General features: G+C 48.5%; 2 protein-coding genes across 3 annotated transcripts in view; one reads left to right on the top strand and one right to left on the bottom strand.

Annotated features, from left to right (window-relative positions):
- Positions 1-15,176, bottom strand: part of BICRAL (BRD4 interacting chromatin remodeling complex associated protein like) — a 125,773-nt gene extending 110,597 nt beyond the window's left edge. For both annotated transcript variants that reach the window (XM_009205187.3, XM_031667087.1), the window contains exon 1: positions 14,345-15,176. The gene's annotated coding sequence lies outside the window, so the exon portion shown is untranslated. The remainder of the gene's footprint in view (positions 1-14,344) is intronic.
- Positions 15,177-17,013: 1,837 nt separating this feature from the next.
- Positions 17,014-18,509, top strand: TBCC (tubulin folding cofactor C). The gene has a single exon (XM_003897604.3). The coding sequence runs from the start codon at positions 17,155-17,157 to the stop codon at positions 18,193-18,195; it is 1,041 nt and encodes a 346-aa protein (XP_003897653.1). The 5' UTR covers positions 17,014-17,154; the 3' UTR covers positions 18,196-18,509.
- The last annotated feature ends 4,469 nt before the right edge of the window (positions 18,510-22,978 follow it).

Genomic DNA, 22,978 nt, shown 5'->3' with positions numbered 1-22,978 from the left:
AGTGATCCCCCTGCCTCAGCCTCCCAAAGTTCTGGGACTACAAGTATGAGCCACTGTACCCAGCCAAGAAGTAAATATTTCTTTCTTTTTAAAAATTATCTCATGCAACAGATGAAAGAAGTATATATTTCTTTATCTGCACTTTGTAGTTGAAAGAAACTAAGCTCAGAGAGGTTAAATATCATGTCCAATGTCACACAGCTAGTATTGCACAACTAATTAGAATTTATTTATTTATTTATTTATTGCACTCCAGCTCTGTTGCCTAGGCTGGAGTGCAGTGGTACGACCTCAGCTCACTGCAACCTCCGCCTCCCAAGTTCAAGTGATCCTCTTGCCTCCAACTCCCACGTAGCTGGGCTTACAGGTGCGTGCCACCACGCCCAGATAATTTTTCTATTTTTAGTAGAGATGGGGTTTCACCATGTTGGCCAGGCTGGTCTTGAATCCCTGGCCTCAGGTGATCCGCCAGCCTCAGCCTCCCAAAGTACTGGGATTACAGGCCTGCGCCACCGCGCCCTATCAACTAATCAGAATTTAAACTCAGATCTGTTCACTTATTAGCACCACTGCATCTCACTGATAAGAAAAGACATGAGAGAACAGGTGCAGAAAAGTTTTAAGAGATTTAAGTGTCTTTTTTTAAAATTTGAGACAGAGTCTCGCTCTATCACCCAGGCTGAAATGCAGTGGCACGATCTCGGCTCACTGCAACCTCCACCTCCCAGGTTCATGTAATTCTCGTGCCTCAGCCTTCCAAGTAGCTGGGATTACAGGCACCGGCCACCACACCCAGCTAATTTTTGTACTTTTGGTAGAGATTGGGTTTCACTATGTTGGCCAGGCTGGTCTCCAACTCCTGGCGTCAAGTGATCCACCTGCCTCTACCTCCCAAATCGCTGTGATTACAGATGGGAGCCCCGAGCCTGGTCTTACGTACCTTTTGACAAGAAAGTAATTTAAAATTAGTCAGGCCGGGCGCGGTGGCTCAAGCCTGTAATCCCAGCACTTTGGGAGGCCGAGGCGGGTGGATCACGAGGTCAGGAGATCGAGACTATCCTGGCTAACATGGTGAAACCCCGTCTCTACTAAAAATGCAAAAAAAAACTAGCCGGGCGTGGTGGCGGGCGCCTGTAGTCTCAGCTACTTGGGAGGCTGAGGCGGGAGAATGGCGTGAACCTGGGAGGTGGAGCTTGCAGTGAGCCGAGATCACGCCACTGCACTCCAGCCTGGGAGACACAGCGAGACTCCGTCTCAAAAAAAAAAAAAAAAAAAAATTAGTCAGACACAGTGGCTCATGCCTGTAATCCCAGCTTTTCGGGAGGCTGAGATGAGCAGGTCGCTTAAGCCCAGGAGTTCGAGACCAGCCTGGGCAACATAGCAAGACCTTGCCTCTAATAATAATAATAATAATAATAATGTTGAAACCACATTCAAAAGTCAATTTATATAGCTGACAATATATTACTCTATCTTTTTTTTTGAGACGGAGTCTGGCTCTGTTGTCCAGGCTGGAGTGCAGTGGCGCTATCTCGGCTCACTGCAAGCTCCGCCTCCCGGGTTCACACCATTCTCCTGCCTCAGCCTCCTGAGTAGCTGGGACTACAGGTGCCTGCCACCACGTCCGGCTAATTTTTTCTATTTTTGGTAGAGACGGGGTTTCACCATGTTAGCCAGGATGGTCTCGATCTCCTGACCTCGTGATCTACCTGCCTCGGCCTCCCAAAGTGCTGGGATTACAGGCGTGAGCCACTGCACTCGGCCATTATTTTATCTTAGAGTCAACAGCTAAGGCACCTACCTCTTTAGGACTCTTTCCTGATCAGCTCAGCAAATATCCCTTGCCCCTGGACTCTTTCTGTCCCTTACCCTAGAAATGAGAACAGGTCCCCTGACCCACTTTTTTTTTTTTTAAGTAGAGATGGGGTTTCGCCATGTTGGTCAGGCTGGTCTAGAACTCCTGACCTCAGGTGATCTGCCCACCTCGGCCTCCCAATTTTTTTTTTTTTTTTGAGATGGAGTTTTGCTCTTGTTGCCCAGGCTGGAGTGCAATAGCGCAATCTCAGCTAACTGCAAACTCCACCTCCCAGGTTCAAGTGATTCTCCGGCCTCAGCCTCCCAAGTAGCTGGGATTACAGGCATGTACCACCACGCCCGGCTAATTTTGTATTTTATTTTATTTTATTTTATTTTTGAGATGGAGTCTCACTCTGTCAGCAGGCTGGAGTGCAGTGGCACAATCTCAGCTCACTGTAACTTCTACTTCCTGGGTTCAAGCGATTCTCCTCCCTCAGCCTCCTGGGTAGCTGGGACTACAGGCGTGTACCACCATGCCCAGCTAATTTTTGTATTTTTAGTAGAGACAGGGTTTCACCATGTTGGCCAGAATGGTCTTGATCTCCTGATGTCATGATCTGCCCACCTTGGCCTCCCAAACTGCTGGGATTACAGGCTTGAGCTACCGTGCCTAGCCTTGATTTTGTATTTTTAGGCTGGTCTCGAACTCCCAACCTCAGATGATCCACCCACCTCGGCCTCCCAAATTGCTGGGATTACAGGCATGAGCCACTGTGCCCAGCCCCCCGACCCACTTCTAATCACAGTCCTAGGAGAAGGTTGAGCTCTTCATCCATAAGTCATCTTTTTTTTTTTTTTTTTTTTCAGGACAGAGTTTTATTCCTGTTGTCCAGGCTGGAGTGTAATGGCACAATCTCGGCTCACCACAACCTCTGCCTCCCGGGTTCAAGCGATTCTCTTGCCTCAGCCTCCTGAGTAGCTGGGATTACAGGTGTGCAGAATCATGCCTGGCTAATTTTTGCATCTTTAGTACAGACAGGGTTTCACCATGTTAGCCAGGCTGGTCTCTAACTCCTGACCTCAGGTGATCCACCCGCCCCGGCCTCCCAAAGTGCTGGGATTACAGGGGTGAGCCACCACACCTGGCCATAAATCATCTCTTTAACAAGCACTTACTGTGTCCCTCCTGTGTCCCACGTGCTGTGTGAGGGACATGCATGGAATAAAACATCCCTGCTTGGAGAAGCTCAAGCTGCAGAAGATATACCTGTAAACAGATACTGACTTCACACACTGATAGTCATCTAACCAGAATCAACAGAGGGCAAAACCTAGATAGGTTTCTCAGAAGAGGAGGAATTTATAAAACAGATCTTGTAGGAGGCAAGTGCCTTGTTATGCAGAGAAGATGAGGCATAGGATCACAGAGGAACCAGGGAGCAAGCAGCATGTGTAAAGGGACCTACCAGCCCTCTCCAAACCTTCTTCTCCAGGTTCACTCTGTCAGGCACCAAGATCACCACAGACCCAGCTACACAAACTGGAACCTTCTACAACTCTTGCTTCCAGTTAATCACTAAGTCTGTCTAGTCTCCTTCCAAATCTCTCAGACACTCCCCCTTCTTTCCTCTATCCTTACTCCCATCACCACAGCCCAATGCCATTTCTCTCTGGCTCCTGCAACGGCCTCCAAACTAACATCTGTTTATTTTTGTTCCATGTAAATCCACTTCACACAGAGCATCCAGACTGATCCTTTGTTAAAGGGGAAGAAAAGGAAAAACAATGTGATGCTCTCATCATCCTGCTTAAGCCCTTTGGCAGCTCCAGTGCCTTCAAGATTAAGCTGAAACTTCCTAACAGGATTTACAAAGCCCTTGGTGGGCTGGCCCCTGCTCACCTCTCTAACCTCATCTCTGATCTCCACTTCCAGCTTTGATGTGCTTCAGTTCCTGACACAGCGGCTTATAACCCTGGTTGCCCATAAGAACCACTCGGGGAGCTTTAAGAAATACTGATACCGGCCGGGCGCGGTGGCTCAAGCCTGTAATCCCAGCACTTTGGGAGGCCGAGACGGGCGGATCATGAGCTCAGGAGATCGAGACCATCCTGGCTAACACGGTGAAACCCCGTCTCTACTAAAAAACACAAAAAACTAGCCGGGAGAGGTGGCGGGCGCCTATAGTCCCAGCTGCTTGGGAGGCTGAGGCAGGAGAATGGCTTAAACCCAGGAGGCGAAGGTTTCAGTGAGCCAAGGTCGCGCCATTGCACTCCAGCCTGGGAGAAAAGAGCGAAATTCCATTTCAAAAAAAGAAAAAAGATAAACCTAAGCACTTAAAATTTTAGGAGTTTGATTCAAGAATCAGGCAGTGCCAGACGGCGGGTGGTTTGGAGCCCAAGGGGAAAGCTTGTATAAGGTGCACACCGAAGCAAGGCAAAGAAAGCATTTGAGGCCGGGCGCGGTGGCTCAAGCCTGTAATCCCAGCACTTTGGGAGGCCGAAACGGGCAGATTACGAGGTAAGGAGATCGAGACCATCCTGGCTAACACGGTGAAACCCCGTCTCTACTAAAAATACAAAAAAATAAGCCGGGCGAGGTGGCGGGCGCCTGTAGTCCCAGCTGCTCGGGAGGCTGAGGCAGGAGAATTGCGCGAACCCGGGAGGCGGAGCTTGCAGTGAGCGGAGATCTGGCCACTGCACTCCAGCCTGGGCGACAGAGCGAGACTCTGTCTAAAAAAAAAAAAAAAAAAAAAAAACAAGAAATACTGATACCAAGGCCCCACTCCAAGAGATTCAGATTTACTCAAAGGGCATTAAGATGCTGTAAAGCCTCCATGAGATACCAATTTGCAGCCAGGCTTGAGAACATTACTTTAGCCTGACATGTCTCTGTCTCATGTCCAGGTTTGTTGCACATGACCTGTCTGTTCCTAGAAGCACTGGAGCTCTCCTAGTTTCTGGGCCATAAAGGCAGAGACTTTTTGGTCTCTCTTGTTCACTGCTGTAGTCCCAACACCTAGAAAAGTGCCTAGAACATAGTGAGTACTCCATAAATATCTGCAGAAAGAAAGAATGAACACGTGACTCTGCTTTCACCCTTCACCTGGATAGACGCCACTCAATTCTTTTTTTTTTTTTGGACCGCACTCAGTCATGAGGACCCAGCTTAGATTTCCCAAAAGATACTCCTGATTCTCCTTGTCTGAGATAGGTTACTCTGCATAATTTCAGCACTCAAGATTTCCATTCTAGTGTAAATCACACCACATTGTAATTATCTGTATCTCTTAGCTTCTGAGCTCTGAGGGAGTCCCGTCTGTGTGTTCACCAATATACCTGCACCATCTGGCAAAGTGCCTTAAAAAGTGCAGCACGAATACATGGAAGTGAACAGACACGGTGTGCTGGGTGACAGCCGACCTTGGTGTGGCTGGAGTAGGGCGCTGGTGGGACATGAGGCTGGTGAGGTACACCATGGACCAGATGGAAGAGGCCCAGCATTCACACTAAGGAGTCTGAACAGTATGAGACAATAGAGAGCCAGCAGAGGTTTTAAGTGATGCAATCGGCTTGCATTTTAGGGCAATAACTGGCTGCCGTATAGAGAACTGGAGAATTCAGGCAAGCCCAAGGGTAACGAGACCAGATGGGAAACTATAACAACAGCCCCGGGAGGAGAAGATGAGAAAGGAGTCAAACCTGAAGAAAGGGAGCCAGACCAGAGAGACAGAGATCAGAGAGCATTAACAGTATTTGTCAACTGGGTAGACCAGTGAGAGAGAAGGAGGTGCTGTGGTTGACTCTGATCCCCCATTTGGAAGACTATGGATGTGGTGTCATGAGCATGATCAGATGCAGTCTCATGATTACACAGGCAGTGTCAGAAGCTTGAACTCAGGAGCCAGACTGCCTCCATTCAAATCTTAGCTCTAGTTGCTTCTTGGCCTTTTGGCTAAGATCAAGTACAAATCTTAGCTCTACAACTTAGCTAGCTCTCAGGCCTGGAGAAGTCGGCCTCACTTCAGGTCTTCATCTGTTAAATGAGAATAATAATAGTATCTACATCACAGGGATGTTGTGAAGATTCAATGAGGTAGCACGTAAATAGCCATTTCCTGGCATATAGCAAATGGCACATAAGAGTTAACAGGCTGGGCACGGTGGCTCATGCCTGTAATCCCAGCACTTTGGGAGGCTGAGGCGGGCAGATCACTTGAGGCCAGGAGTTCGAGACCTGTCTGATCAACATGGCAAAACCCCATCTCCACTAAAAATACAAAACTTAGCCGGGCATGGTGGCCAGAACCTGTAATCCCAGCACTTTGGGAGGCCAAGGCGGGTGGATCACAAGGTCAGGAGATAGAGACCATCCTGGCTAACAGTGAAAACCCATCTCTACTAAAAATACAAAAAAATTAGCCGGGCATTGTGGCGGGCGCCTATCGTCCCAGCTACTCAGGAGGCTGAGGCAGGAGAATGGGGTGAACCCGGGAGGTGGAGTTTGCAGTGAGCCGAGATCGTGCCACTGCACTCCAGCCTGGGTGACAGTGAGACTCCATCTGAAAAAAAAGAGTTAAAAAAACTATATAGAGCATGGTAGATTATCTGCACAAAGATGGCTGCCAACAGTTCTTTCTATCCCTCTAAGTGACTCTTGCTCGATCCATTAAAAAGAGCAGTCCGTTTTTCCTTCCCTTGAATCTGGGCTGGCTTTGTGATGTACTCTGACTATATGAATGCAATGTAAGTGTCACTGTACCAATTCCAGCCAAAGCCATAGGAGGCCTGGTGGCAACTGTTTTTGCCCCCTTGGAAACCACCCACTGTGAAAAGAAGCTTGAGGCCGGGCACGGTGGCTCACGCCTGTAATCCCATCACTTTGGGAGGCCAAGGCGAGTGGATCACAAGGTCAGGAGATTGAGACCATCCTGGCTAACACGGTGAAACCCTGTCCCTACTAAAAATACAAAAAATTAACTGGGTATGGTGGTGGGCACCTGTAGTCCCAGCTACTCGGGAGACGGAGGCAGAAGAATGGCGTGAACCCGGGAGGCGGAGCTTGCAGTGAGCCGAGATCACGCCACTGCACTCCAGCCTGGGTGACAGAGCGAGACTCCGTCTCAAAAAAAACCCAAAAAAACAAAAAACTAAATAACAAGAGCTCAAAGAGAGAGGGAGAGAGGGAGAGAGTGGGAGGGAGGGGGAGAGAGAGAGAGTGCGCTGAGAGCGCAAGCACATGCACATGGGGAGAAAAAGCCAGGTGCCCCAGCCCACAACCAGCACCAAGGCCCCCAATGTGTGAGTGAAGCCATTTTGGAGGCTTCAGTCCCAGCTGAACCCACAGAATTGTGAGAAATTATTGCTGTGTTAAGCCAGTAAGCAGTTAAGTTTTGGGGTGATTTGTTACCCAACAATCGGTAAATAAGACTTAATGTATAGAAAAAAAAAGATCACTGGGGCAATAAGAACTTCATTTTGGGCCATCCTAAACATGAGGTGTTTGGGATAGTGGACAGTTACATGGAAACATCTAGAAAGCAGTTGGAAGATCAGGTCTGGGCCCAAGAGAGAGGCAGAGGGAGAAGCTGGGGATTTGAGAGTCAATCAGCACATGAACAGGACTTGGCACCCTGGAAGAAGGTAAGCTTGCCAAAGGAGGTGAGAGGAACAAGAAAAGAAATAGAATTCTGGCCTCATTTACATTTAAGGGATGGACAGAGAGAAGTTTATCAGGAATGAAGAAAGAACCAGGGAGATAAACTCCTGCTGTGAGAAGAAGGGGTAATCAAATACTTAGGGCTACAAAGAGCAATGCATTTGAAAATTAGGAAGCAATGGGAATAGGGCAATTTCCGTTTCAAATACAATGGCGGGGCAGAAGTGGCTAAGGAGGGAATGAGATTGAGAAACTGGACACAGCAAATGTAGACTATTGTTTTAAAAGTCTATTGTTAGGGGAAGAAAGTTAGAGCATCACTTGGGTGGATGATAAGACAAAAGGTAAATTGTTTTAAGTTGAGGAAACTTGCTTGCTGAGAGGAGATGCCAAAGAAGAGAGAGATTAAAAATCTTGAAGAAAGAGGTGACTGGGCCGGGTGCGGTGTCTCAGGCTTGTAATCCTAACACTTTGGGAGGCCGAGACGGGTGGATTGCCTGAGCTCAGGAGTTTGAGATCAGCCTGGGCAACACGGTGAAACCCCATCTCTACTAAAATACAAAAAAAAAAATTAGCCAGGTGTCGCGGCGTGCGCCTGTAATCCCAGCTACTTGGGAGGCTGAGGCAGGAGAATCGCTTGAACCCAGGAGGCAGAGGTTGCAGTGAGCTGAGATCGCGCCATTGCACTCCAGCCTAGGTGACAGAGCAAGACTCCATCTCAAAAAAAAAAAAAAAAAGGAAGAAGTGAGTGGTGGCTCAAGGTCCCAGGCAATGGAAGGGAGAGGGCAGAGAACCCTGGTGGGAGCTTTCCCCTGAGTGAGAAGGACAGAGACAAAGAGGTGTGTCTTCACAGATAAGTTAAAAGTGAGAGGGGAGGGCATGTGGAGGTACTATCTGGCCGCCTCTTTTCTGTGAAGAGTACGTAAGGTCATCTGCTGACAGGCAGTGAGGGTCTTGGGGAGAATGGTGTTCATTCCTGAGGAGTTTTATAGGAAATGCATGAGGGGCTGCAGGAGTCAAGACCAGATGCTTCAGAGACACCACCTTCCAGGGATACCCCACCTGCTGAGGAGGCTCTTCACATCAGCTTTTCTCCTCTGACCTGCCCCAAATCCCATTGTCTTCTCTCGAGCTTGTCTCCTGCTCAGATTGCCCCACCTGGGAAGCTCTCATTCATTCCCAATTTCATTCTCCAAGTATTTGCTCAACATCCACACCATACCCAGCCCCATTTCTCTGGGCAACATACTCTCCCTCTTCCCCCAGGGCTCTCAAACTTTCTGCACACTTTTCAGACCCCCTACCTCCACCCTTTTCTCCTCATACTCAGCATGAGACCTCACTGTCTGAGAACGCAGAAACCATCAGAGTCATCTACCAACTACCACACATTTTCCTGCAGCTGTACTCCCCTTTTCCCTTTCTATAAAGAAATGCTGTTGCGGCATTTTAAAATTGCAGTTTAACTTAGGGAGGTCTTGATCAGCTGTGGTTTTGCTTTTGTTTAGAGACAGGGTCTCGTTCTGTTGCCCAGGCTGAAGTGCAGTGGCATGATCATGGCTCACTGCAGCCTCAACTCCTGGGCTCAAGTGAGTTTCTTACCTCAGCCTCCTGAGTAGCTGCAACTATAGGTGCATGCCACCATGCCCAGACAATTTTTTAAAACATTTTCTGGCCGGGTGCGGTGGCTCAAGCCTGTAATCCCAGCACTTTGGGAGGCCGAGACAGGCGGATCACGAGGTCAGGAGATCGAGACCATCCTGGCTAACACGGTGAAACCCCGTCTCTACTAAAAAATACAAAACACTAGCCGGGCGAGGTGGCGGGCGCCTGTAGTCCGAGCTACTCGGGAGGCTGAGGCAGGAGAATGGTCTAAACCCGGGAGGCGGAGCTTGCAGTGAGCTGAGATCCGGCCACTGCACTCCAGCCTGGGTGACAGAGCGAGACTCCGTCTAAAAAAAACAAAAAAAAAAAACCAAAAAAAACCCATTTTCTGTAGAGACAGGGTCTCACTATGTTGCCCAGGCTGGTCTCAAACTCTTAGCCTCAAGCAATGCTCCTGCCCCAGCCTTCCAAAGTGCTGGGATTATAGGCATGAGATGCCATGCCCAGCCTTGATCAGCACATTTTAAATGCAATAAATAGAATAGAAAATAGGGTCCACTGCACATAGTAAGAGTATTTATTGTTTCTTAAAACGTCTGTTTCAATTTTGACACATCTGTTACTAAGAGTTGATGTCAAAAAGTTTGTGTATGGCCGGGCGCGGTGGCTCATGCCTGTAATCCCAGCATTTTGGGAGGCCGAGACGGGTGGATCACAAGGTCAGGAGGCCCAGACTATCCTGGCTAACACGGTGAAACCCCAACTCTATTAAAAATAAAAAAAAATTAGCCAGGCGTGGTGGCGGGCACCTGTAGTCCCAGTTACTCAGGAGGCTAAGGCAGGAGAATGGCGTGAACTCGGGAGGCAGAGATTGCAGTGAGCCCAGATTGTGCCACTGCACTCCAGCCTGGGTGACAGAGCAAGACTCTGTCTCAAAAAAAAAAAACAAAAAAAACCCAAAAAATTCAAGCAGGGCCAGGTGTAATGGCTCATGCCTGTCATCCCAGCACTTTGGGAAGCTGAGGCGGGCAGATCACCTAAGGTCAGGAGTTCAAGACCAGCCTGGCCAACATGGTGAAACTCCATCTCTACTAAAAATACAAAAACTAGCTGGGTGTGGTGGCGCACACCTGTAATCCCAGCTACTCAGGAGGCTGAGGAAGGAGCATCACTTGAACCCGGGAGGCAGGGGTTGCACTGAGCCAAGGTCACGGCACTGCACTCCAACCTTGGTGACAGAGTGAGACCCCGTCTCAAAAAAACCAAAAAAGTTCAAACAACAGTGCAAGAGAGAGGGTGTCCCTCCTCCTATCTATAGCTACTCCATAAATCTGTGTTTTAGATGCCATTTCCTCTAGTTTTTTCAGGACCCTTATGTGCTTTATGTCTTCTCTCTTGTTAATTCCTACTCATGCTTTCCTGGTCAGTTTAACCCCCTCCGAAGCTTTCCATGACCACCCCAACAAGGCCAACCCCCACAACTAGTGGGCTCCTTGTACCTCTTTCTTTTATAGCAACGACTGGCCAAGTGTAGTAGCGCATGCCTGTAATCCCAGCACTTTGGGAGGCTAAAGCAGGAGGATCCCTTGAAGCTAAGAGTTCAAGACCAGACTGGGCAACACAGCAAGACCCTGTCTCTACAAAAAAATTTAAAAATTAGGCCAGGCATGGTGGCTCATGCCTGTAATCCCAGTACCTTGGGAGGCTGAGGTGGGTGGATCCCCTGAGGTCAGGAGTTGGAGACCAGCCTGGCCAACATGGTGAAACCAGTCTCTACTAAAAATACAAAAAGTTAGCCAGGCATGGTAGGAAGCGCCTGTAGTCCCAGCTACTCGGGAGGCTGAGGTAGGAGAATCGCTTGAACTTGGGCTTGTGGTGAGCCAAGATCCTGCCACTGCACTCCAACCTGGGCAACAAGGGCAAAACTCCGTCTCAAAAAAAAAAAAAAGAAAAGAAAAGAAAGAAAGAAAGAAAAGAAAAAAAAAGGGTCCTTTTATTTGCCTGGGTGTGGCTGGCATCTTCCACCAAAGCAGGGTCTCTGATAAACTCCAGAGAACACCAAAGGGCCTATTCCTTTATTGTTTAACCATACCTAAAGACTGTTTTACTTTGCTTAAATGCTTTCACTACTTACTTCTTGAGGCACATAACTACATTCATGAGATTCCCTTTGTAACATTAAAAGATCAAATAAATACAACAGACATTTAAAATTTCACAAATACTGTACAGGGATGCAACCAGCAAAATCCAGACTGTGGGAAACTCTACTGAACAAATGACCAAGCTGCTTCAACAAAACAATTTAGAGAAAAAGGAACCCACACAGTGAAAGTGATTTAAGGCTCTCTACCCAGGACACGGGTCCTCCCATGCCTGAGGCTAATGCTGCCAGGACCTTAGGGTGTGGCGGGGATGGGGGACTTGGCTGACCATGTCTTTCAAATAAAGCTGTCTAACTCAGAAAAAAAGTGATTTAAGGGACACAATAACTAAATGCAGTGTATGGAACTTGTTTGGATCCTTATTCAAATAAAATAACTTAAAAGGAATTGGGGTCTGGCTTCGCCAGTGGCTCAAGCCTGTAATCCCAGCACTCTGGGAGGCCAAGACCGGCAGATCACGAGGTCAGGAGCTTGAGACCATCCTGGCCACATGGTGAAACCCTGTCCCTACTAAAAAAAAAAAAAAAAAAAAAAAAAAAACTAGCCAGGCGAGAGGTGGCTGGCTCTGTAGTCCCAGCTACCTCGGAGGCTGGAGGCAGGAGAATCGGCATGAACCTGGGAGGCGGAGGCTTGTGAGCTGGAGATCCCGCCACTGCACTCCAGCCTGGGTGACAGAGCCAGACCCATCTCAAAAAAAAAAAAAAAAAAAAAAAAAAAGGGAAATTGGGCAAGGGAGGGAGAGCATTAGACAAATAACTCCACGTATATGGGGCTTAAAACTCAGATGACAGCAAACCACCTCATGGCAATACGTATTCCATGTAAATAAACCTGCACATCTCTGCACAAGTATCCCAGAATCCTAATTAAAAAAGGCCAGGGCGCTGTGGCTCAAGCCTGTAATCCCAGTGCACTTTGGGAGGCCGAGGACGGGCGGATCATGAGGTCGTGGAGATTGAGACCATCCTGGCTAACACGGTGAAAACCCCCGCCTCTACTAAAAAATACAAAAACTAGCCGGGCGCAGGTGGCGGGCGCCAGTCCCAGCTACTCGGGAGGCTGAGGTGGTGAGAATGGTCTAAACTCTGGGAGGGCAGAGGCTTGCAGGAGCTGAGATCCTGCCATACTGCACTCCCAGGCCTACGCATAGAGCAAGACTCTGTCTCAAAAAAAAAAAAAGGCCAGGGCGCCGGGTGGCCTCTGTAATCCCAGCACTTTGGGAGGCCGATGCGGGTGGAACAAAAGGTCAGGAGTTCAAGACTAGCCTGGCCAACATGGTGAAACCCCATCTGTACTAAAAATACAAAAAATTAGCCAGGCATGGTGGCAGGCACCTTAATCCCAGCTACTCGGGAGACTGAGGCACGAGAATCGCTTGAACCCAGGAGGCGGAGGTTGCAGTAAGCTGAGATCACGCCATTGCACTCCAGCCTGGGCGACAGAGCAAGACTTTGTCTTGAGAAGGAAAAAAAAAAAAAGTAAATTATGGGATAATCAGAGAGATGTGAATATAGACTGGCAATCTGATATTAAGAAAATATTTTCTATGCTTTTTTGGAGTGTGGTAATGGCAATGTGGCTGTCTTAAAAGGGAAGTGGCCAGGCGTCGAGGCTCACACCTGTAGTCCCAGCACTTCTAGGGACCAAGGTGGGCAGATCACTTGAGCCCAGGAGTTCAAGAGCAGCCTGGGCAACATGGCAAAACCCTGTCTTTACAAAAAAAATACAAAAATTAGCTGGGAGTGGTGGTGCACACCTGTAGTCCCGGCTACTCAGGAGGCTAAGGTGGGAGGATCACTTCAGCCTGGGAGGTCAAGACTACAGTGAGCCATAATTGCACCACTGCACTTCGGCCCAGGTGACAAAGTGAGACCCTGTTTCAATTTAAAAAATAAGAAAAGGGCCTAGGCACGGTGGCTCACGCCTGTAATCCCAGCACCTTGGAAGGCAGAGGCGGGCAGATCATGAGGCCAGGAGTTTGAGACCAGCCTGGCCAACATAGTGAAACCCCATCTCTACTAAAAGTATTAAAAAAAAAAATTAGCCAGGCGTGGTGGTGGCTGCCTGAGGCGGGAGAATCGCTTGAACCTGGGAGGCAGAGGTTGCAGTGAGCTGAGATTGTGCCACTGCACTCTGGCCTGGGCGACAGAGCAAGACTCTGTCTCAAAAAAAAAAAAAAAAGGGAACTCCCAATCTTTTAGAGGTATATAGTGAAATATTTATAGACAATAAAATATGAAATAATATAATATCTGGGATCTGCCAAAAAATAATCAGGGTGAGAGGTGGGGAAGTGACTAGGGTTTTACAGGAAACAAGATTGTCAGTTGGTAACTGTTTTTTAAAAAGTTATTATTTTTATTGATATATAATAATTGTACATATTTATGAGGTACATGTGATATTTTGATACATGCATACAATATGTAATGGTCAAATTAGAATAATTGGGATATCTATTACTTCAAACATTTATCACTTCTTTGTGTTGGGAACATTTCAAATTCTTTCTTCTAGCTATTTTAAAATATACAATACATCATTGTTAACTCAAATTAGGCTACTGTGCTATCTGACACGAGAACTTATTCCCTCTATCTAACTTGTACCTTTGTGCCCTTTAACCAATCTCACTTCATCTCCCGCCACTTCCCAGCCTCTGGTAACTATCATTCTACACTCCATCTCCATATGATCAACTTTTTCAGTTCCCATATACAAGTGAGAACATGTGATATTTTTCTTTCTGTTCCTGGCTTATTTACTTAACATCAGTTGGCAGTTGTTGAAGCTGGGTGATAGGTATATGGGTCCTTGGAACACTCTTCTAATACTCTCTCCATGTTATATATGTTGGAAATTTTCAAAAAATTAAAGGGGGGATCTAAATCTAACAAATAGAACCATAAAGTATCTAAATTGTTGTTAAATAAACAGTAAAGTCCATAACACGTTAGAATTCTTTCATTTTTCAAGATGTCTACAAGAGAGTAGTACCTTGATTCACAAGCCCTTTGAGATATCATTGAAAGTAGGATGCAGAACTCAGAGCTGCTTGCCTTTTGCTACATTTCCCCTGTAATGCATTCCCCACTCTCCTTCCATCAAAACAGGCACTTACCTCTGACAAGCTGGGATCTATTTCAAAGATGCATGCTGAATCCACTGCCCTCAAATGGCAGAGAGAGGATGCAAATACAGCCAGGCAATGCCAGCCATTTCGCAGCCTTCCTACTGTGTTTGAGCTTAGAAACAGTTTTATCTCCATTTCTTGACCACATGCCACACAGCCTGCAGCTGTGCAGGGGGCTGTAAAGAACTGTCAAGCCAATGCTTCACAATGACCATATCACCTACTGACCCCTTTCCACTCCTCCTCACATCAGTCTTTGAAACTGCCCCTAACACACTGGGTCAACTGGGTGACCTGTCAAGCTCTGTTTTTAACTGTTTCCTTTTCTTAAAAGTTCGAACTAACCAACTTCAAGTATTTAGACACTTCCCAAGTCTACTGGATTGTAGCAAAACCTGTCCATTTGGTGGACAGAAATGAAGTTCTTGAAAGGGTTTAATAACATTCAATTCCACTTGGGATACAGCCAACACTTACAACACCCATAGATTCACTGTGCCTAATACAGAAATGTTATCTCACTCCAGCTGCAACCTCCAAGTCCAATAAACCTTCTTTAGCTACAAACGTTCTTAATTTGAGTGAGACAGGTTCAACCTGAAAAACTTAAAAGGTCAGATTGTTTTTTTCTAGAAAAATAAATCTTCTCTAAATCTTCTTTGCTTGAGTCAACATTTCATAAAATAAAGCAGCTATTGCAATTCTCCAGGACTTGGACAAGACAACTAGCTGTATTTCATCCACCAGCTTTCAGACCCACAGTTTTATGAAATAAACCTGCTTTTCTGAAAAAAAAAAAAAAAAAGAAGGCCAGGCACAATGGCTCACGCCTGTAATCCCAGCACTATGGGAGGCCGAGGCGGGCGCATCACCTGAGGTTGGGAGTTCGAGACCAGCCTGATCAACATGGAGAAACCCCGTCTCTACTAAAAATACAAAACTAGCCGGGCCCGGTGGCGCATGCCTGTAATCCCAGCTACTCAGGAGGCTGAGGCAGGAGAATCGCTTGAACCCGGGAAGCGGATTGCGGTGAGCCGAGATCGCGCCACTGCACTCCGGCCTGGGCAACAAGAGCATAACTCCGTCTCAAAAAAAAAAAAAGAAAAAACAGAAGCCTCACCTAGTCTGCCCGTAAAACAAGACTAGTGAAAACGATGACTACGCACAAGGGTAAGCACCATTGTGTTTCGACACCCCCTTTTCCATCGGATGCACGCAGGCACGCGGACACACAAACCCTGCCCCCGCGCCCCGCCTGCGCGCGGAATCTGCCACACGGTATGAACTGTGCTCTCAGCGGAGAAATACTCTGCTCGGCCAAGAAATTTGTGTGTTTTGTTTTAAGTGGGAAGGAAAGGAAGAGAGTGGGGCGTGAAAATGGGAGATGTTTTAATTCAGATTTAATTCAAAGGCTCTCGTTTCCTCCCATTTTTTTCTGCATCAAAATGCAGGTAGATCGGTGAAATTTCAAGTTTCTTGGGCCGTTAAATACCCCAATTTAAACGATGGAGGCTGGGAACTGGGGATATAAGTAGGAAACCCAGGGTTGGAAAGGCGGGCAGGGTTAAGGAGGTCCGGGAGCTCCGCAGGGCTGAGGAAACGTGCGAGGCTGCCGCGCCCGGGCAGCGGCTGCGTCTCGGGTTCTTGCCCTGCCCGCTGCCTCGGGTTTTTGCCAGTGACTGCGCCGTCTTGGCTGCCCACCCACACCTCGGGTTGGTCCCGACTTTAGGCTAGGCCATTCACTTCCGGTGACAAATCCCTCCCACCACCCCTAGAAATAATGTACCGCTTCGCCCACCGCTTTCCTAAGACCGACCGCCCCAGACAGCCACAGAGCCCGGGGCTAGGGTCTCACCCCAGCGCGGCCGGCGACGCCCAGCTGCGGAGGGAGTGGCCGGGACGGAGCTCGGGGAGGGCAGGGAAGAAAGAAGGGGGTGTGGATCTCACCTTCCCCCGCCCCCACCCCTTCGACTGCAGCAATTGGCCAAAAAAATAGTAATCCTTTTTTAGACTCCCCCAGGGCCCCTCGAACCCGGTTGCAGTGAGGAACTCAGTCTCTCCCATCGCAGTGCCCCTCGCCTTCTCCCGCCCCTGTAACTGCCTGCGGGGGTTCAGGAGCCCCCAGGCCGCGCCGAACTGCAGTGGATAGGGGGGAGGGGGGCGAGAAGGATGAGGGCTACGGGGCGGCAGAAATAGGTTGGGGGAAGGGGTGGTGGAAGGGAAAAGAAAAAACCGGAGGCATGCAAGCGGCTCCCTAGCCAGCTGTTCCAGCTGCTGCTTCCTCCGGCGCGGGCCGGGCGGTGCAATATTCCCCCCCCTCCATCTTTCTCACCACTACCTGTCCCCCCAACCCATCACACGCACTCATCCCTCCCATCCACACCCCTAGTAGCGGATCTCCGGCCTGTAAGGGGGTAGTAGGGAGGAGCTGGGGGGAGGGAGAGGCCTGCGAGTTTCTAACCTTGTTCTTATAAACAAACCCACATGTGCAGCTGCCGCTGCTGCAACTCACCCCACAATCCCGGATATAAGTCCTGCCCCTTTAAGAGGAAAAAAAGATTCCCCCGCCTGCCTCCCACCCCACCCATCCACAAGAACCTTTGTCTTCCCACCCCCATAGTCAGTAGGCCCCGCCCCGTCTCTCCACCCCCTCCGACGCAGAAGAACCAATAGGCGAAGAAAATAAGGCCGGGGGTCTGACATCATCGTGTTAGGCCAATCACCGGAGGCGTTGGTGGGAGGCCTCACAGAGACCACACCCGGAGGAAGGAAGACGAGAGAGGAAGCTTGAAGTCAATATGGAGTCAGTCAGTTGCTCTGCTGCTGCTGTCAGGACTGGGGACATGGAGTCTCAGCGGGACCTGAGCCTGGTGCCTGAGCGGCTTCAGAGACGCGAACAAGAGCGGCAGCTGGAAGTGGAAAGGCGGAAACAAAAGCGGCAGAACCAGGAGGCAGAGAAGGAGAACAGCCACTTTTTCGCCGCCACCTTTGCTCGGGAGCGAGCGGCCGTGGAAGAGCTTCTGGAGCGCGCGGAGTCGGTCGAGCGGCTGGAGGAGGCAGCCTCTCGGCTCCAGGGGCTACAGAAACTTCTCAACGACTCGGTTTTTTTCCTAGCCGCTTACGACCTGCGGCAGGGACAACAGGCGCTGGCGCGGCTGCAGGCGGCCCTGGACGAGCGGCGCCGGGAGCTGCAGCCCAAGAAGCGTTTCGCTTTCAAGACCCGGAGAAAGGATGCTGCTTCGTCTACCAAAGTAGACGCGGCTCCTGGCATCCCCCCGGCAGTTGAAAGCTTACGTGACTCCCCGCTGCCCAAGAAGGCGGAAGGAGACCTCGGCTCCAGCTGGGTGTGCGGATTCTCCAACCTGGAGTCCCAAGTCTTGGAGAAGAGAGCCAGCGAGTTGCACCAGCGCGACGTCCTTTTGACCGAACTGAGCAACTGCACAGTCAAACTGTATGGAAATCCCAACACCCTGCGGCTAACCAGAACCCACAACTGCAAGCTGCTCTGCGGTCCGGTGTCCACCTCGGTTTTCCTGGAGGACTGCAGTGACTGCGTGCTGGCAGTGGCCTGCCAACAGCTCCGCATACACAGTACGAAAGACACTCGCATCTTTCTGCAGGTGACCAGCAGGGCCATCGTGGAGGACTGCAGTGGGATCCAGTTCGCCCCTTACACCTGGAGCTACCCGGAGATCGACAAGGACTTCGAGAGCTCTGGTTTAGATAGGAGCAAAAATAACTGGAACGATGTTGACGATTTTAACTGGTTGGCCCGGGATATGGCCTCCCCAAACTGGAGTATTCTTCCTGAAGAGGAGCGAAATATCCAGTGGGACTAAGCAGTTGTCACTCTGTTCTTCACTCCTACCAAATACTTTGCACGTTGGACTTTCCCCCTTATTGGGTCTCGAAGTTTACTTATTGTCACACTGTGTATGTTTTCAGCATTTTAAGGCTTGAGATTGTAATGGGCTCCTACTTGTAATTTCCATTAAATTCGTAACAGGCGTGAGCCACCACGCCAAGGCTTTATTTATTTATTTTTATCACAATAGTTGAGGCAATAAGGGGGAAGGAGGGTGATTATGTTGCTTTGTAATGGTTTGTGATATTTGAAACATCCCGGTGCATAATAAAATAGGTCTTCGATGAATACATGGGTTTGGTGTGTGGGTGGGTGGGTGTGTGTGTGTGTGTGTTCTCCTTATGTTGTCCAGGCTGGTCTCGAACTCCTGACCTCAAGCGATTCTCCTGCTTCGGCCTCCCAAAGCACTCGGATTATAGACGGGAACCAACAGTGTCCAGGTATAAATACATGTTTAATAAATTCCAGGGCTGAGCCCAGGGACTCACCCCTGCAATCCCAGCACTTTGGGAGGCTGAGGTGGGTGGATCACTTGAGGTCAAGAGTTGGAGACCAGGTGCCAGGTGAAACCCCATGTCTACTAAAAACACAAAAATTAGCTGGGCTTGATAGTTCACACCTGTAGTCCCAGCTACTCAGGATAATTGCTTGAACCTGGGAGGCAGAGGTTGCAGTGAGCCAAGATCACGCCACTGCACTCCAGCCTGGGTGACAGAGCCAGATTCTGTCTCAAAACAACAACAACAACAAAATAGGTAATTCCTTTGTCCCTAGCCATTCAGTTCCTTTGGAAAGTCATCACTCTTTTTTTTTTTGAGACGAAGTTTCACTCTTGTTGCCTAGGCTGGAGTGCAATGGCGTGATCTCAGCTCACTGCAACTTCAGCCTCCCTGGTTCAAGTGATTCTCCTGCCTCAACCTCCCGAGTAGCTGGGACTACAGGTGCATGCCATCACCCCCAGCTAATTTGTGTGTTTTTTGTAGAGAGGGCTTTGCCATGTTGCCCAGGCTGGTCTCAAACTCCTGAGCTCAAGCAATCTGTCCCCCTTGGTCTTCCAAGTGCTGGGTGGCGGTGCGTGTTTGTAATCCCAGCTACTCGGGATGCTGAGGCATTAGAATCCTTTGAACTTGGCAAGAGGAGGTAGCAGTGAGCCATTATTGTGCCACTGCATTTCCAGAGCAAGACCCTGTATCAAAAAAAAAAAGGAGGTGGTGTCAGGCGTGGTGGCTCATTCCTGTAATCCCAGCACTTTGGGAGGCCGAGGCAGGCAGCTCACCTGAGGTCAGGAGTTCGAGACCAGCCTGGCCAACAGGGGGAAACCTCGTCACTACTAAAAATACAAAAATTAGCTGGGCATGGTGGCACATGCTTGTAATCTCAGCTACTGGGGAGACTGAGGCAGGAGAATCTCTTGAGCCTGGGAGGCAGAGGTTACAAGGTTACAGTGTGCTGAGATCGTGCCACTGCACTCCAGCCTGGGCGACAAGAGCAAAACTCCATCTCAGAAAAAAAAAAAAGGAAATTTTTGGGTCTTTGCCAGTTTGATGGTTAAAAAATGTTACCTTCCTCTACTAGTAATGGTAATCATCTCCTAACTCATCTCCACATCTCCAATTGCTAAACTATTCTATATACAGCTACTAAATTAGTTTTCTTAAAGTATATCACTCCTGATCTAAAACCTTCTGAGATTCTTATTATCTGATAGGCTTCCTGGCCTGGAAGACAAGCCCCTCCACCATCTGTTTCAGCCTACTGTTCTTACATGATGTTTTACTGTTTCATCACACACACTTCATGCACCAGCTAGTCTGAACTAATAATACCCATTAATCAAACACACTGTATCAATCAGGGCTCTGGCAGGAAACAGATGGCATGCTCAAAATGGATACTTTGAGAAGAGCTTAATACAGGAGCTATTTACAAAGCTGTGGGCAGAGTATAGGAAAAGCAATTAGAGATGGTACACTATCTGTTACCATCCTTAAGGCTGAAGAGACAAAAATGTTACCAGAATGCAGAAAGAGAGTTATCCAGCTACCCAACAGGAGTTTCAGTCCTCAGTGGAGGGATTCTGCCAATCTGTGGTGACCTGGCAGGGAGAGAGCCATGGGAATTAAACAATGTCATTCTCTTTTACTGGTGCCTCCCATTGGAGCCCATCTGGAAATTTCAGGGCAAAGAAATCTGCTGCTGCAGTCCATATGAGTCAGCTCCCAGGATGTAGAACAGGGTGGAGAAAAATGAAGAATAGATCTGGAGGAGGAAATAGAAGATACTAAGTGCAGGCCAGCTCTGTGGCTGACGCCTGTAATCCCAGCACTTCGGGATGGCCTTGGGATTTGCATTGGGAGGCCAAGGCGGGTGGATCACCTGAAGTCAGGAGTTCGAGACCAGCCTGGCCAATTTGGCGAAATCCTACTAAAAATACAAAAATTAGCTGGGCATGGTGTCAGGCGCCTGTAATCCCAGCTACGTGGGAGGCTGAGGCAAGAGAATTGCTTGAATGCGGGAGGCGGAGGGTGTAGAGAGTCGAGATCGTACCACTGTACTCCAGCCTGAGTGCCAGAGCAAAACTCCATCTCAAAAAAAAAAAAATTTCAGTGCAAATAGTTTTTGCCGTATTTCCTGGCCTTTTCTCAAGCAGTGCCCACACAGATTGGGTCCACATGCACTTGCCAAAATTTCATACAAGACAAATGTCACTTCCTCTGAGAATCTGTGATTTTCCTTAGTCTTTTTGAAAATGAGGCATGGGCCAGGCTTGGTAGTTCATGCCTGTAATCTCAGCATTTTGGGAGGCTTTGGTGGGAAGATCACTTGAGCCTGGGAGTTCAAGACCAGCCTGGGTTCAAGATAGAGCAAGACTCTGTCTGTACAAAAAATACAAAAATTAGCTAGGCATGGTGGCACATGCCTGTGGTCCCAGCTACTCAGGAGGCTGAGGCGAGATGATTGCTTGAACCTAGAGGTCAAGGCTACAGTGAACTGTGATTGTGCCACTGCACTCCACCTTGGGCGACAGAGTGAGAACTTGTCTCAAAAAAAAATGAGGAGTCTGGGTGTGGTGGCTCACGCCTGTAATCTCAACACTTTGGGAGGCTAGGGTGGGCAGATCACTTGAGGTCAGGAGTTCGAGACCAGCCTGGCCAACATGGTGAAACCCAGTCTCTAAAAATAGAAAAATTAGCTGGGTGTGGTGGTGTGCACCTGTTATCCCAGCTACTCGGGAGGCTGAGGCCCGAGAATCACTTGAACCCAAGAGGCAGAGAATGCAGTAAGCCTAGATTGCGCCACTGCACTCCAGCCTAAGTGACAAAGCAAGATTCTATCTCAAAAAAGAAAAGAAAAGAAAAGAAAAAGTTTAAAGAGAGACCAAGGAACGACCACTATGGGGACCAGGGGAAACTTCTGGCCAATCGAAAAGTACTAAAGACTTACATAAAAGTTAGCTGTAATATTTGAGGAGGGGAAATGAAGGAGGGAGGAGTAACCGCCTTTTCCCCGGCTTTGGTTATTGAAATTCTCCGGGGAGGGCCATTCATGCACATCTCATCAGATATGGTAATTTCCAAGAAAGATGATTAGAAAGTTGGATGACTCAACGTCCTTGAGCAAAGGAATGCTTATGGACATTAACAAGAACATTCCATAGAAGTTGCAGTTTAATAAACCTTGGCAAATCCAGCTCATGCACAAATTTCCCCCAAGGAGCATTGACAGTTTAGCTTTTTTGTTGTTGTTGCTTATTACGACAGGGTCTCACTCTGTTGTCTAGGCTGCAGTGCAGTGGTGCAATCATGGCTCACTGCAGCCTTAACCTCCCAGGCTCAAGCAATTATCCTACCTTACCCTCCTGAGTAGCCACCACACTCGGCTAGTTTTTTTACTTTTTTGTGGAGAGTTGGGGTGTCACCATGTTGCCTAGGCTGGTCTTGAACTCTTAGGCTCAAGGATCCTCCCACCTTGGCCTCCCAAAGTGTTGAGGTTACAAGTAAGAATAAGCCAATTTTACTTTTTGACTGGGTACATGTTTAGTTTATGTTTGTTATTTATTTGTATTTTATTTTATTTTAATTTCTCTTTTTTTTTTTTTTGAGACGGAGTCTCTCTCTGTTGCCCAGGCTGGAGAGCGGTGGTGTGATCTTGGCTCACTGCAACCTCCCCCTCCTGGTTTCAAGCAATTCTCCTGCCTCAGCGTCTGGAGTAACTGGGACTACAGGTGCGTGCTACCATGCCCAGCTAATTTTTATTTATTTATTTATTTATTTATTTATTTATTTATTTATTTAGAGACAGAGTCTCACTCTGTCACCCAGACTGGAGTGCAGTGGTGCGATCTTGGCTCACTGCAAGCTCCGCCTCCCGGGTTCATGCCATTCTCCTGCCTCAGCCTCCTGAGTAGCTGGGAGGGACTACAGGCACCCGCCCGCCAACACACCTGGCTAATTTTTTCTATTTTTAGTAGAGACAGGGTTTCACTGTGTTAGCCAGGATGGTCTTGATCTCCTGACTTCGTGATCTGCCCACCTTGGCCTCCCAAAGTGCGGGGATTACAGGCATAAGCCACCGTGCCCAGCCCACGCCCAGATAATTTTTGTATTTTCAATAGAGACGGGGTTTCACCATGTTGTCCAGGCTGGTCTCCAACTCCTGACCTCAAGTGATCCACCTACCTCTGCCTCCCAAAGTGCTGGGATTACAGGCATAAGCCACCGTGCCTGGCTGATTTTAGTTTCTCTTAATCTTCAATT

The sequence above is a fragment of the Papio anubis genome, chromosome 6 (genome assembly GCF_008728515.1).
Source record: "Papio anubis isolate 15944 chromosome 6, Panubis1.0, whole genome shotgun sequence".
NCBI lineage: Eukaryota > Metazoa > Chordata > Mammalia > Primates > Cercopithecidae > Papio > Papio anubis.
The sequence above is the reverse complement of the archived record's forward strand: the minus strand, read 5'-3'. Positions and strand labels throughout refer to the sequence as shown.